General features: G+C 39.1%; 1 protein-coding gene across 3 annotated transcripts; it reads left to right on the top strand.

Moving 5' to 3' along the window:
- Positions 1-3,218: 3,218 nt before the first annotated feature.
- catip (ciliogenesis associated TTC17 interacting protein) lies at positions 3,219-13,925 on the top strand. 3 transcript variants are annotated; one of them, XM_062996847.1, is made up of 9 exons: positions 3,222-3,429; positions 5,365-5,550; positions 5,942-5,997; positions 7,142-7,222; positions 8,411-8,578; positions 10,287-10,411; positions 10,726-10,802; positions 10,881-10,969; positions 13,651-13,925. In XM_062996847.1, the coding sequence occupies exons 1-9, from the start codon at positions 3,330-3,332 to the stop codon at positions 13,837-13,839; spliced, it is 1,071 nt and encodes a 356-aa protein (XP_062852917.1). In that variant the 5' UTR covers positions 3,222-3,329; the 3' UTR covers positions 13,840-13,925. The 3 variants fall into 3 exon arrangements, with proteins under 3 accessions (XP_062852915.1, XP_062852917.1, XP_062852916.1); XM_062996846.1 differs by having other exon boundaries at positions 7,136-7,222; XM_062996845.1 differs by having other exon boundaries at positions 3,219-3,429; positions 7,136-7,222; positions 10,726-10,969.
- The last annotated feature ends 1,955 nt before the right edge of the window (positions 13,926-15,880 follow it).

Genomic DNA, 15,880 nt, shown 5'->3' with positions numbered 1-15,880 from the left:
ATATTATAAGCCATATAAACATGAAGGATCCAGAGTCACAAAATGAATTGAAAGTACTAGCAATAACAAATACTTAAAGAATACATTTGGATAATACTAGTGTCTGGCTGTTCTGTGTATTTAGGACCACTTTTTTACTAACTAGGTGTGCAGTTTATAGAAATTTTGTCTTATAGTTTTATTTGCTAGTCATAGTGACACAGCATGACATCATAGTTATCGAACAAGTAACACACACACACACACCCTATGTACACAACAATTAGCGTCTATGAACATGGGAACATTGAGTGCTGTGTTTTGTTAAAACGATAAGCACAAAAGATATGATGGTTATATAGAGTTGCTTTATATAATGCACTTTTTTTTTAACTAGATGGCACTTTAAATAAAATCCATTTCACTATAGTTGTGTGCAGCCTCAGAAGTGAGCCATTTCCTTCTTGCCCAGCACCATGAACTCTCTGGGTGGAATGCTTAATAAGGCTTTCAATAAACTCATCACCAAAGTAGAAGCTAAATCATTATTAATTTGTCCATATCTTGACTTTGCAGTTATCCATGGTCCAGTGACTGAATCATCTAGCCAGCTATAGTGAAGTAGTGTGTGTATAAGTCTTAACACCTGTTCTTTATTAAGTGCTTGCAGTGAACTGGTTTCTGGTCACCAAGAATAAAATAAAATGTGGCTGTTATACCTGGTGTTGAACAATGGCTTTTGGCCACAGTTATTTAAATGAGCTACTTTGTACATGGTACATAATTGTATGTATTTAATTTATTAAGGTGTAGTGATGGCAGCATCATGCTGTGGGGTGTTTCTCAGCTCCAGGTACTGGTAGATTGCATTGAATTTATTATGATCTTACAGGGGCTTTGGGCTAGGTGCCTGAATTCCAGGCAAAGCCTAGACTTATTGAACATACAGATATTAAGATCGCAGGTCATTGACGTTTGCCATTCAAGCTGATAGAGCTTAAGAGGATCTGCCATGAAGAATGGGATAAATGAATTTAGGTATGCTAAATTAAGTTTGTTGACTCTTGATCCAGGTAAACTTGCTACTGTAATTGCTGCCAAAAGGATTTTTTAGAAAGGTTTTAAATAAAGAGTCTAAATACTTTTGTAAGATGTTTCAGTTGTCAATATTTTATTAATGTTTGAAAAACTCAAAAAAACATGTTTTCACCTTATTGTTATGTATTCTTATTATGTGTTCTTGTATTCTCACAACCGTGGTTGATTAAATGATGGACATGCTTAACATATTACTGGTCAGACTGGTTCTTAATTATTTCCACAGCAATATTCAGACAGAGAACAGGAGCTTGATTAGTGACAATAGCACTTAGAGCAATAAAACAGTTTAAATAATTCAATCATTATCTGTTTTACCATTGCTTTATCCTACTCTGGGTTCCAGTGGGTTCGAATAATTTTATTTGAAGGTGCAGAAAACTGGACAGTAAAGAATCACTTGTGTTTTGAGTCACCAAAGGGCTTTTGTGTCTAGAAAAAAAAATGTCTTACTGATACTTTTATGTCTTTTTGGGAAATAGTTGATTTTTTGGAAGACTTTTCTACACATGACTAACATGACTTTTTTTTAAATGCATTTTCTCCCTTTTTCTCCCAATTTTTTTTAGCGCGTCCAATTTTTACCCAATTGCGTTATTCTTCCTCTCTACTGGTGCTGACCCCTGCCTTGATTGAGGAGAGCAAACTGACACACGCCCCCTCCGACACGTGTGCAGTAGCCGACTGCATCTTTTCACCTGCATGAGGCGAGTTCATATATGGATCAGCCCTGTGTACAGAGAGCCACACCCTGATCAGCATTATTCCTTGACTTGACAAAGGTCATAATTGCATCAGATATAAGGTCCCTGTACGGCTCCTTCCCCGGATGAACAACAGCCAAACGTTGATCATATAGCTGCACAGCCCCGATGTATTCGAAATCCCAGCTCTGGTGTGCCAGCATATTTTACCGCTGTGCCACCTGAGCGGCGACTAACGTGATTTTTATGGCAACTGATTAATTATTTAATACTTTTAAAAGCAATAAAAAATAAATGCAATTTTGTGAAATGTGTTAAAAGTCCTGCTATTATTATTATAATCATTCATTCATCGTCTATTTTACCACTGCTTTATTCAGGGTCGCAGTGGGAGAACAATTCACCTGGCAAAAGTTAGGAAACACCTCAGACAGGTTGCCAGTCCATCACAGGGCTAACACACACACACACACGCATAGTAACTCCAATAACCTAACTGCATGTCTTTGGACTGTGGATGAAACCCCACGCTGACACGGGGAGAACATGTAAACTCCACACAGAAAAGACCTGTACCATTTGATCTGGGAAGCAAACCCAGGACCTTCTTGCTGTAAGATGAATGTTTTTATAACTATATCTATATGTAAATATATATTTTATTTATATCATAATATAATGTGGCGCCGGCGAGTAGGAAGGCGAGCGTCGGGGCTGCGAGTGAGCTGCCCTTGGCAGTTCACTTAATGGATTAGCACAGACACTCATTCATACACACAGACATTCATACAACAGACAAACATAAAGGCTGCCTATCCAGCCCTCACTGTAGCCACCCTAGCCCCAACACTGGGCTACACGGCCACGGTAAGTACGGACAGCATGGCCGCAAGGGCTTCTGGGTAAAGCCCGTGGCGGCCCCCTAGCGGTGACGCTACAATAAGTTATCCCAAAAGAATACTACAGCTGGTTTAGATATTATATTCCTTTGAACAATGTTCCTAAGACATATGTTAGTAGTTTTATCATTAAGCAACGCATATTAATTACCTATAAAGAGTTGATTAGGAGTTATAGTAGGAATAATACGGTTTTTCCCTTTAGGGTATGTTAAACGCAGCCTTCCATCATACCCTCTAATTACTGCCTGCGCTGCTACACGCAGATTTACGGTGTCTGTTTACCTAACGGTTGCCATGGATACCCAAGACGTTAACGAGCTGGAGGAATAAACACTACGACGTCTCACTGTATTCCGAGCTTCCTAGCGTAATAGCGTTCATATGTAGTGTCGCCTGCATTTAATGTATTTTACAAACCTGTAGTTTTAAATATACTATTATTACTGTTAGCAAGTGAACACAACCATACAGAAGAACAGCGCATGTTTTTGTATATGAGAGACTGCAAATGTTATTATAAAGCTGGTAAGTTACAGTACAGTTAGTGTACTAGTTCCATTTAAAAGTAGCTGATGGTGGGGTAGTTAGGGAATCAAGCAACTTTGGATTTACTACACTAATGTAAAGTGAAATTATTGTAAAATCAATGAGTACAATGAACGAAATGAAAGACACAGGGACGCTTCAGGTTTGGACAGAAGAACGAAAAGCTTCCAAAGAGGCAATAGAGTTTCTCTCCATCATTGGTAAGTAATATTATGTTTACATTTAAAAACTTTACCTTTTGTCAGTCCTCTATTGGTTTGGGACACTGACCATCTGGTCATGACAGAAGTCATTCATGTACTGATTTGATCTCAAACCTGCTGCTTGAGTGACCTTGTTAAGGATAAAAATAATCTAGGGCAGATGGAATGGCTTGATTTGTCATATATACAAATACAACAAAATTCCAGCTAAAGTGTTAGGGCAGCTATTGTATGGCACCCCTGGTAGCACAGTGGTAGCCTAGTGTGTAGAGCTTTGGGCTAGCGACCGAAAGGTTAAGTGTTTGAATCCCAGCTCTGCCATGCAGAAAAAAATCATTGTATTGTACACCTGTATATGTACACTGATCAGCCATAACATTAAAACCACCTCCTTGTTTCTACACTCACTGTCCATTTTCTCAGCTCCACTTACCATATAGAAGCACTTTGTAGTTATACAATTGCTAATTGTAGTCCATCTGTTTCTCTGCATGCTTTGTTAGCCCCCTTTCACGCTGTTCTTCAATGGTCAGGACTCTCCCAGGACCACTACAGAGCAGGTATTATTTGGGTGGTGGGTCATTCTCAGCACTGCAGTGACACTGACATGGTGGTGGTGTGTTAGTGTGTGTTGTGCTGGTATGAGTGGATCAGACACAGCAATGCTGATGGATTTTTTAAACACCTCACTGTAACTGCTGGACTGAGAATAGTACACCAACCAAAAATATCCAGCCAACAGCGCCCCGTAGGCAGCGTCCTGTGACCACTGATGAAGGTCTAGAAGATGACCAACTCAAACAGCAGCAACAGATGAGCAATGGTGAACCAACTAGGTAAGAGTGTCTAATAGAGTGGGCACGGTATTTGAAAACTCCAGCAGCGCTGAGAATGATCCACCACCTAAATAATACCTGCTCTGTAGTGGTCCTGGGAAAGTCCTGACCATTGAAGAACAGCATGAAAGCGGGCTACCAAAGCATGCAGAGAAACAGATGGACTACAGTCAGTAATTGTAGAACTACAAAGTGCTTCTATATGGTAAGTGGAGCTGATAAAATGGACAGTGAGTGTAGAAACAAGGAGGTGGTTTTAGTGTCAGTGTATGTATATATGACAAAGAAAGGAATTCTATTCTGTAGTGGATGCAAGGCAGAGCCTGTATTCAAACCCACAAGCTTCTAGTTAATAACCCACAGCGGTACCCACTAGGCTACCACTGTGCCCTGTTTAATTATTACAGTTAATGTTAACCTTCACTTGAAAGAGACATGTACAATGAGGACCAAGTCTAAGACCATTATAAAAAATGCTTAAATTTCACATCTTTCTCAAATTTAATGCAACGTATTCATTACAAGTCATATAATTAACATAAAAACTTAAGTGAAATGTTACATTTTTGATAACATACATTTATGATAGGTGAACAATGTCTGCAAGTGTATTATCTTAAACAAGTTTCTGATTGAGGTAGTCAAACATTATAATGGAACAGTAGCGCAGCAGGTAGTGTTAATACTGCAAAATATTAAGGCACTGGGGGCCTGGGTTCTACCCTCACTTTCAGAGCACTGCTTTGAGCTGAAAACCTCTAAAACATGCCATTAGCAAAATAGCCACTTAGTGTGTGAATTTGTAATGCCTAATAATGGACTGTGACCTGGGCCAGGGTGCACTTAGTGCCTTGCACTTAGTGTTTCCAGCTCAGAGTCCAGTACTCAAAATGAGAAAATATGTTTCTGCCATCTGACACTGGCTTTTATATTACATTTTTGGGTATTTACATTTATTTATCATGCAGACACTTACAGGTGAGGTAGAAGCTAAGCCAAGCACAGGACTGATAGAAGAGCCAATACAGGTGCTGTAATCAGCATGGCATGATGAATTTAACACTGACTTTTTAACTGTAATATCGTTGTGTCTTAGGACCTAAAGAAGTAGATCAGTGCCTGTTTGTGGACTCCTTGGAGACTGTATCTGACACTGGTAGACAGCTGGGAGAGTTCTGTCTGAGTGTGCAGAAAGCCAGTTACAATGATGAGCCTTGCTATCTGGTTCACGCTAACAGTCATGGTGCAATTGATAACATCCCATGTGGCACTTCTATTACAGGTGAGTCCAGCTTTACAACACACCCTCTCTTTAAAGTCATGATAATGTGCTTAGATGTTTTAAAAAGTCTTCATTATATATTGTGGCGCCGGCAAGTACGGAGGGAGGGGCGTCGGGGCCACCAGACAGTTATTTTAAGACATTCATTCATACACATAGACATTCACACAACAGACAGACAAACATAGAGCTGCTTATCCAGCCCTTACCGCAGCCACACCATCCCCAACACTGGGCTACACGGCTATGGTAAGTATGGATATCACGGCCGCAAAGCTTTCTGGGTAAAGCTCGTTCCGGCCCCCCAGTGGCGGACGCTACAATATGATATTGTACCTTTAATTTAATTCTGTCTATTAAAATTAACTATATTTGTACCCACTGTCAACAGCTTATATATCCAGGGGGCTTGAGACTCTAGAAGAGAATTGTGATGAACATATGAAGGTATAGTGAAGTATATATATTGTTCCAAATACATTTATATAAAAACGGACACTTTCACTTAAATTAAGTATTTTGTTGATTTTTGAAAAAGAAATGCAACACAATCTCTGCAGCAACCACTCATTCGCTCACTTTCTTAAGCGCTTATCCAAATAGGGTGGGGGGGGGGGCGGGTGCTGGAGCCTTTTTCAATGGGCGCGAGGCACACAGTAACACCCTGGATGGGGCGCCAGTCCATCACAGGGCAGACACACATCCATTCACCTATTGGGCAATTCAGTGTCTCCAATAAACCTGACTGCATGTTTTTTGATTGTGGGAGGAAACCGGAGCTCTCGGAGGAAACCCATGCAGACACTGGGAGAACATGCAAACACGGACTGCCCCGCCTGGGGATTGAATTCTTGCCATGGTGCCGTGTGCAGCAACCAATTTTTGTATTATATTAAAGTATATTTTTCTGCAAATGTTAATGCACTTTATATTGAGTTAACCTAAAAATGTTGGAATTGTTATTAGGAATTGTCAGTTTATGACAAATCAAGCATAATAAACCTCCTAACTTCTCAGCCTTTATATTCTAATACACAACAACCATGGGCTCTATTATGCAGCTGACTCCTGACTTAATAATGATACTAACTGATGCCTGGTGGAGTGCTATGGCAATTAGGGTAAACTGTAAAAGGAAAGGCAACTCTTAGATTAAATGGTTTATATGCTGACCAAACAGGCAAAGCATAACCCTCATATGACAGCAAAGGATCTACAGAAAGGTTTAGATGACAAAGGATTGGTGGTGCACTGATTTAATGAGACATAATCTTAACATAATATTCTGATGAGTTTGTAGCTGCCTACAAAAAAGCATTTGTAAGCTATGATATCTAAGAAAGGTTGTGTAACTAAGTACTGACTTAGTAGGGTGCCCAAACTTTTGGACATGCCACAATTGCTACAATGTGTCATTTTGACACAGATACTAAAACATTTGCATAGGACTTTAGATAGTCTTTTATACATTTATTAAAAATTACTCATTGCAATTCTCATTGTTTAATCCCAATTTTAGTAAATCCTAAAAATAAAAATTTAACAGCTGTTTACTGGTTTATTGGCTGTGCTGTAAATGTTTCAGTTTCAGGAACACGTGCTTGAAAGGAAAGTGCACATAGTGAAGCAAGGCGCCCATCTAGTGGTGAACAAAGTCATTACAGAGAAAGAGGTGAGAGCCACAAACCAAAAGTATGTGTCAGGTTCATACACTATACACTATAAATTAATGTTTCTCAACCTTTTTTTCAATGTAATCCTGTTTTAAGGGCCTGTTTTGTAACCCTCACCACAATTGTGTTCCTGCCCCAGTGGACTTTTTCTACTTTGTTATCGTAAAGAAATAGGTGGACAAATAATTAAACCAACTCATTTACATTTTTGCCATTTAGCAGACACCTTTTATCCAAAGCGACTTACATTACAGTTACAGTATACAGTCTGATCAATTGAGGGTTAAAGGCCTTGCTCAACCTGGCAGTGGTGGGGCTTAAACCAGTGACCTTGTGATCCAGTACCTTAACCACTAGGCTACGACCTTCCAACTCCCTATTTACTTTTATTTTCATTCTTTATTATAATTGATTTTTTAAAAATGATTTGTATTATAAACCTCTACCTCACACATGACACCTATGCTAGCCAAGGAGAACTGCAGGCTGTCCACTTCACAACACGTGTAAAGCTATTGGTCTCGTTTTTTTACTAGCCTGCATTTGACTACATGGAGGCCTAACACATACAGAGGAACACACAATTCTTTTAAGTATTCCCACTATGCTGGATAAAAATACTATACTGTTTTTCAAACAGACAGTAGGTGTCGCTGTTGCAGTGGCGTTGCGCTGACACCATATTGAGCTGTCCTTCCTCAGACACAGCCATTTGTGTGTGGAGCCTCCAGTCACCCCAGTGGCACTGAAATACTCATGTCTTCATGGTGGTGGCTAAAGCATTAGACTGCTGCGGCACCTGAGAACAATGCTAATTTGGTTCAAATGGTTGTGCATAAACACCGATGCACAACTGGGTCCAGTGTTGTACTTGGTTAACATATAAAACAGAATCACAAAAGTTTTTGTAAAAAAAATGACAAAATAATAACATAAGTGTACATAGGTTTAAAGAGAATGTATTTTATACGGTTAATAGCAAATTCTTCCAATGTCTTCAATTCAATTTCCTTCAGGTATTACAGTTTCCCCCACCTCCTAAAATTGGCTTATTCAAGATGTTTCAGGTGTAAATAAGTATGAATTAGTGAGTTTGTCCTGTGTGAATTTCCACCTTGGATAGTGTTCCCATGATCTATAATACTAATTTGAATTTAACTGTATGTTTACTTGTTCTGTTTTTGTAGGAAGTGAAGAAGCAATCATTCACATTTTCCCTGGACTCTGTACAAGGTTTTGTTTCTGAAGCCTCTAATCTTCTCATTTTGCGCATTTTGGCTCAGCAGAAGAAGATTCCAGACAACATGGTATTTCTGTCATTTGATGCTGACACCAAGCTTGGCATGTCAACCTATGTGAGTTTAATAATTAGATTTTGTATTCATAGTTCGATGATAAAAGTTCACAAATACTTGCTATGGACATGTACTGTATATCATGGTAAAGAATCTTTAATTAATAATTGAGTGGTATAGAAAGGTCTATATGTGATATAATATTACAATGGCCTCCTTAATAATTTATAATAACAGTGACTTCTCTGGGCACATACACTGATCAGCCATAACATTAAAACCACCTCCTTGTTTCTACACACATTGTCCATTTTATCGGCTTCACTTACCATATAGAAGCACTTTGTAGTTCTACAATTACTGACTGTAGTCCATCGGTTTCTCTGCATGCTTTGTTAGCCCCCTTTCATGCTGTTCTTTAATGGTCAGGAATCTCCCAGGACCACCGCAGAGCAGGTATTATTTGGGTGGTGGATCATTCTCAGCACTGCAGTGACACTAACATGGTGGTGGTGTTTTAGTGTGTGTTGTGCTGGTATGAGTGGATAAGACACAGCAGCACTGATGGAGTTTTTAAAAACCTCACTGTCACTGCTTGACTGAGAATAGTCCACCGACCAAAAATACTCCGCCAACAGCACCCCATGGGCAGCATCCTATGACCACTGATGAAGTTCTAGCAGATGACCAACTCAAACAGCAGCAATAGATGAGCTGATCGTCTCTGACTTTACATCTACAAGGTGGACCAACTAGGTACGAGTGTCTAATAGAGTGGACAGTGAGTGGACACGGTATTTAAAAACTCTGGCAGCGCTGCTGTGTCTGAACCACTCATACCAGCACAACACACACTAACACACCACCACCATGTCATTGTCACTGCAGTGCTGAGAATCATCCACCACCTAAATAATACCTGCTCTGCGGTGGTCCTGTGGGGGTCCTGACCAGTGAAGAACAGGGTGAAAGCAGGCTAAAAAGTATGTAGAGAAACAGATGGACTACAGTCAGTAATTGTAGAACTACAAAATGCTTCTATATGGTAAGTGGAGCTGATAAAATGGACAGTGAGTGTAGAAACAAGGAGGTGGTTTTAATGTTATGGCTGATCAGTGTATTTTGATTATATCATTATGGACAATTAAGTGTAGATTGATACAATTGATTGGTAAAAATTGCCATTATACCCATTCAAATTCAAATCCACAACCCAATAATGCAGGCAAAAAGGTCACTGGGTCCAAATATTTTCTAAGTCCACTGTCATTGATTTTGTTACTGTTATAACTGTTAGTAATTGGTGTTAATAAAACACCTAAACTTGATTAAAAAGGGTGTTGACATACTTTTGGCCATTAAGTGTATATGCCCCATTCAGTCTTTTGTGTGCTGTATATCTGTTTATTCTCCACTTTTGTAATATGGAATATGTATAATGTGGGTAGTGCTGTTGCTTCACAGCAAGAAGGGGCTGGGTTTGATTTCCTGGTCATGTGGCCAGGGTCCTTTTGGTGCTGTTCTCCCTGTGTCAGCAGGGGTTTTCTCCAGGTGCTCCAGTTTCCTCCCACAAGCGCAAAGACAGTCAGTCAGGCCAATTGGAGCTACTAAACATTGCCCTAAGTATGAGTATGTGAACCTGTGTATGAATGTGTGTGTGTGTGTGTCTGCCCTGTGATGGACTGGCGACCTGTCCGGGGTGTTTCCTGCCTTTTGCCTAATGAATCAGACCCACCAAATGAATCTAATAAAAGGGTTTTTTTTACAGAGGAAGCTGGACGCAAAGAAGCAGAAGATTGGTGAAGAAGTGGTGGATGTGTTTGGCATAGAAAGGACCGTCACTTCAGCAGAAGACAATTCTGCAACCTGGATAAACTATTTCCTCTCAGACGGGTATGAACTTCTTATTGTTGAGGAATATATCATTGGATGTTTTAGGCTATTAAATATAATAAAGCTGACCACTGCTGAGATCTGGGTTTAAATCTCACTGGTGCTATCAGCTGACCAGGCATCTACACAGACATGATTGGCTATGTCTGAGGGAGATGGTGCCCAAAGACCTGCAATGTATAGATGCCGTCTATAGGGTATTCATGCCTTGCACATAGTGTTTGACTGAATATAAGTCTTTCATTCTTGTATTCTGAAAAATCTTTTCTGAACATTGTATATTTATTCATGAATTAACTGTCTTTTTACTCCAGACATTTAGCCAGCAGACTGCAGGTGGGTTCTCCAGTAACGATGAACCTCTTGCAACTTCTTCCTCTACTTAGTGTAGGTCTGTATTTCATTACACTTCTGCAGTTTCTTTTAAAGTGTATAAAAACAGCTCCACATAGACACATTTGTTTTCCAGATGAGAGAGACCAGAAGCCAGTTTTTGAGAAAAAGCCGTTGGTTTGGCAGGAAGACATGGAGCTCTACTCCAAGTTTCTTGACAGAAAGGTACGAAAAAAGAAAGAAAAAAGTTAAAAATAAATGGCAACCCTGACCTAATTGGAAAACATTGTACTACAGCAAATACAATAGGTTATATAGGGCCCTATTCATTGTGCTTAATTTCATTTCATTACAGTCATTAAATAACACTCATAAATTGAATTATAGAATAAATGGAAGCTACAATACACAGTACAGCCTACCTTAACAGAGACATAAATTCTTGTCCGTGTTTTGACACCGCGTCTACATAATCAGTTGGGAGTTTTCCAAACTCACTTACCCGAGTCGTGTTTTTAGCTGCTTTAGTCTTTCGTCTTCAACTAATTGCTTATGTAACTGAGAGTCTTTAGAGTTTGTTGAGTTTATAAAGAAAGAAATAAACTGTACATAAAGAACTTATCGGGAGCGTAATACTTTACTGGTTTGTTCTTTTGAGGTGCAGCACACATTACAGAGAGATGATCACGTGTTTAGAGAAGCACACTTTTTCTTTGATTATGGAATCCCCAAAGGGACACAAGGCACTCAATACTAAACACATACATCAAACACTGTCAGCACACACACCACAGAAAAGTCTGTTACAATAACTTAATTGCAGTATGATTGCTAGGACCGCCTCATATTGTATATTGTGCATCATATTTCATATGCTACGCAAATGAAAAATGTTAAATCTCTAAACGCAAACCTTAAATTTTTACAGCAAATTGCATATTTCATGAAAAACGACTCATTCATTCAAGGAGGCCTACAAACCTGACTCAGTTACACCAGTTCTGTAAGGAGGAATGGTCCAAAATTGTGCTGTATTCACAGTGCATAATGTGTTTAGAGAATGTGAAAATTACATATAAAATGTTACAGCCTTTGAAGGTGCCAAATACAGTATTTAAACAAGTGAATTTAAAGTAGATTGGACATAAGAGTCTCTTTTGATACAAAGTACCAGCATCACTGGTCCTGCTGCACATGTTTAATACTACAGTGCCAATAGCGTCCTCTTCTGAAGAAATAAATAGATGTTGGATTATGGAAAAAGCCAAAGAATTCAGGAAGAAAGTCAACTTGTGCTTCATTGATTACAGCAAAGCTTTTGACTCTGTTGACCATACAAAATTATGGAATGTTCTCAGGAAGATAAGAATACCAGAGCCTCTCATTGTTCTAATGGGGAAACTTTACAGTGATAAACAAGCCACTGTCATGACAGAGAGTAAACAGACTGGTTCCACAATAAAAAAAAATTAATTAGACACGGGTACATTCTGTCACCACATTGTGTCCTGTTCAACCTGTGTGATGAACATATAATAAAAGAAGCAGGACTGGAATAAGATGATTGAGGATTACAACTGGTAACAATTTACCATTTTAGCTGCTCCTGTTAGCTCCTATTTATCCAGACTTGGGATCAGCACTATGGGTGCATTGACATGTGGCCCCCCAATTACTAGGTTCATAAAATGCCATGCACCTTCAATACACAGGCACTGTCATTTCCAACAGCATGGCTTTTACCATTATGCCACACAAGCTAATGATAGCACTGTTGCCTCAAAGCAAGAAGGTCCTGGGTTCGATCCCCAGGTGGGGTGGTCCGGGTCCTTTCTGTGTGGAGTTTGCATGTTCTCCCCGTGTCCACGTGGGTTTCCTCCGGGTGCTCCAGTTTCCTCCCACAGTCCAAAGACATGCAAGTGAGGTGAATTGGAGACACTAAATTGTCCATGACTGTATTCGCCCTGTGAACTGATGTACCTTGTGTAATGAGTAACTACCGTTCCTGTCATGGATGTAACCAAAGTGTAAAACATGATGTTAAAATCCTAATAAACAAACAAACAAGCTAATGATGGAAGAAACATCCATAACCTTCAGTATGAAAATAAAACAATACTCCAGAAGACTTGAAGCATTTATAATGAAAGTTAAAGAACAAAGTAAAAAGATGGGGCTTTAGCTTAATATAATGAAGACAAAAGTCATCACAACAGTAAGGATCACTGGTTTTACCATTGATAAAGAAGACAGCTTTTTCTGAATTGGATCAGTTATTAAGGATACAGACCTGCACTTGGCAAAACAAGAATGACGGAACTGGAAAACATTTCAGATGTAATGATTAGTCTCTTCACACAAAGATCCAGACTATGGTCTTCTATGTAGTTGAAGATTTAATGGTAAATGAAGAGTACGGCCAGCAACAAGATGAATAGAACCCATTAGAGAATCAATGACTGAGCAATTTAGAAGCATGAAGACCCAAACAAAACACAGGATGTTCTAAAGAAACACTTTCCACATGGTGGCAGAATCGACTTGAGGGCACTTAATATGAATATGTATACATGAATTTGCAAATATCTGGACACCTTTGGTGAAATTGACCTCAAACTTACATTTGCAATTTTTCTGCAAATTAAATTTGCAAAATTTTACATGGTGGAACAAATTAAACAAATATGATTATATGTGGCAACTTTTTCCCATGCCACATTCTGTAACAATACTAAGTACCATTACTTCAAAACAGTAGTAAAAGGAGTAAATAATAAGTTTTAACTATTTATCTGGCCTGTGTTTCTCATCCACATGTCAAAATAGTAAATGTTCTGTGAACGTTAATCCTAATCTCAATCCTCATCCCAAAATTGATGTTGTTCCTCCTAATCTTTCTGTTACAGGAAGAGTTGAAAGCAGATCATTTCTCCTACATCCGGCAGCACCCTGAGCTGAAGACACTTTTGGCTGACTTTCTGCAATTTCTGCTGTTGAGAAAGCCTCAGAATGTTTTCTCCTTTGCCCATGACTTCTTTAGCTCCTTTGCCTCACAGCCGCCACCAGACAGCACCTTTAAGACTTCAGAAACATGACGTTTGCACATAATAGTAAATCCTAACAAATCAGGCCTTAATGTACTGAATTCAATACTTAAATAAAGCTTTTCCATTTTGTGCAATTTCTTAGTTTTTTTTTTTTCTTAGACCTTTCGGCCGTCAAATAATAATTACAATTTTTAACTTCTGTGGTGCTCAGGTGGCGCAGCAGTAAAATTGTGGTAGCCCAGTAGTGTTGGCATCCAGGATTTGAATTCCTGGGAAGGAGGGGAAATGGGACGGTATCTTGTCCGGGTTGTGTTACTGCATTGCACCTAGTAATTTTAGGGAAGTCGTCTCTATTTGGCACAGGTCAGGAATGCAGGCAAGCCAGTCCAGTACCATTACCCTCTTCTTACATATTACCCTCTTTGTCTGGAACATGTGGTGTGCATTTCTTTAAAAAAAATGTGTAATACTGATTAATGCGACAGAAAACATGTTTTCACTGTGTGATGGTCCATCCCAGATGCCTCTGAGCACAGAGAACTCTGCTTCTAGACATGGTTTACATGAGGCTTTTTTGCACAGTTTTAAGTGGCATTTAAGTGACATTTGTGAATATAACTGTACTGTAGTGCTTAACAAAGGTTAGCCAAGGTGTACTTGACAAAACTTGCCCATGTAGTTATATCAGCTATTGATGTCTGTCTTAGGGATCAAAGATCACAGCTGTTCAGCTTTGGCTTGCACCAATGATTCTGCTTTTGTACCAAATCACGATTACAATCACCTGTATGAAATCACATACGTTTTTTTTTTTAGCTCATTACTAAAGCTAAACTGCCCTGTCCCAACTTTTTTGTAATGTTTTGCAGGCCTGAAATGCAGAAATGGATGTATATTAACAAATCAAATGATTACCAGAAAAAAAACATGGAATATAGGTACATACTTTTGGCAATGAAATAAAAGTCAACTGTAAGAAACAGTGTGATTTTTATTTTTAATACTGTCCCAACTTTTTTTAATTTGGGGTTGTGAATTTGTACAAATATACAACCCCAAATCAGAAAAAGATGGGACAGCATGAAAAATGCAATTAATAAAAAAAAAAAAAACAGTGTTTCTTAGATTTACTTTGACTTTTATTTGATTGTAGACAGAATGAACCTGAGATATTTAATGTTTTATTTGCTCAACTTCATTTCATTTATTAATAAACATCCATTCCTGCATGTCAGGCCTTCAACACATTCCAAAAAAAGTTGGGACAGTAAAGCATTTACCACTTTGTAATGTTGCTATTCCTTTTCACACTTAAAAGACGTTTTGGCACCGAGGATACCAAGTGATTTAGTGTTTCAGATTTTATTTTGTCCCGTTCTTCCTGCAAACACGTCTTAAGATGTGCAACAATATGGGGTCGTTGTTGTTGCATTTTTTATTTCAAAATTCTCTACTGGGGACAGGTAAGGACTACAGACAGGCCAGTCCAGTAACCGTACCTTCTTTTTCCACAGTCATGCCTTTGTAATGTGTGCAGCATGTGGTTTTGCATTGTCTTGTTGAAAAATGCATGGACGTCCCTGGAAAAGATGACGTCTTGAAGGCAGCATATGTTGCTCTAAGATCGCAATGTATTTTTTTTGCATTAATGCTGCCATCACAGAAGTGTAAATGACCTTTGCCAAAAGCACTGACACAGCCCCATACCATGACAGATCCTGACTTTTGGACTTGTTGCCGATGTTCCTTTTCGTCTTTGGTCTTGAGCACACAGCATCCTGGAATGCTGATTCATCTGACCACAATACACCTTTCCACTGGTCCATCCTATTTGTGCATGTAACTCTGTATTGTAGTGCTTGACAAAGGTTTGCCAAAGTAATCCCTCACCCATGTGGTTATATCAGCTATGGTTGAGTGGCAGTTCCTGATGCAGTGCCGTCTGAGGGATCGAAGATCACAGGCGTTCAGCTTAAGCTTGCGCCCTTGGCCTTTACGCACTGAAATTCCTCCCGATTCCTTGAATCGTTTAATGATATTATGCACTGTAGAGGGAGAAATATGCAAATTCCTTCCAATCTTTCTTTGA

Source organism: Trichomycterus rosablanca, chromosome 6 (genome assembly GCF_030014385.1).
Source record: "Trichomycterus rosablanca isolate fTriRos1 chromosome 6, fTriRos1.hap1, whole genome shotgun sequence".
NCBI classification, from domain to species: Eukaryota; Metazoa; Chordata; class Actinopteri; order Siluriformes; family Trichomycteridae; genus Trichomycterus; species Trichomycterus rosablanca.
The sequence above is the reverse complement of the archived record's forward strand: the minus strand, read 5'-3'. Positions and strand labels throughout refer to the sequence as shown.

Coding starts and splice junctions, on each gene's coding strand:
- catip (XM_062996845.1), top strand. CDS start 3,330: ATGAGTACAATGAACGAAATGAAAGACACAGGGACGCTTCAGGTTTGG. Junction 5,551..5,941: donor ATGTGGCACTTCTATTACAG/GTGAGTCCAGCT, acceptor CACTGTCAACAG/CTTATATATCCAGGGGGCTT. Junction 10,412..10,725: donor AACTATTTCCTCTCAGACGG/GTATGAACTTCT, acceptor TTTTTACTCCAG/ACATTTAGCCAGCAGACTGC.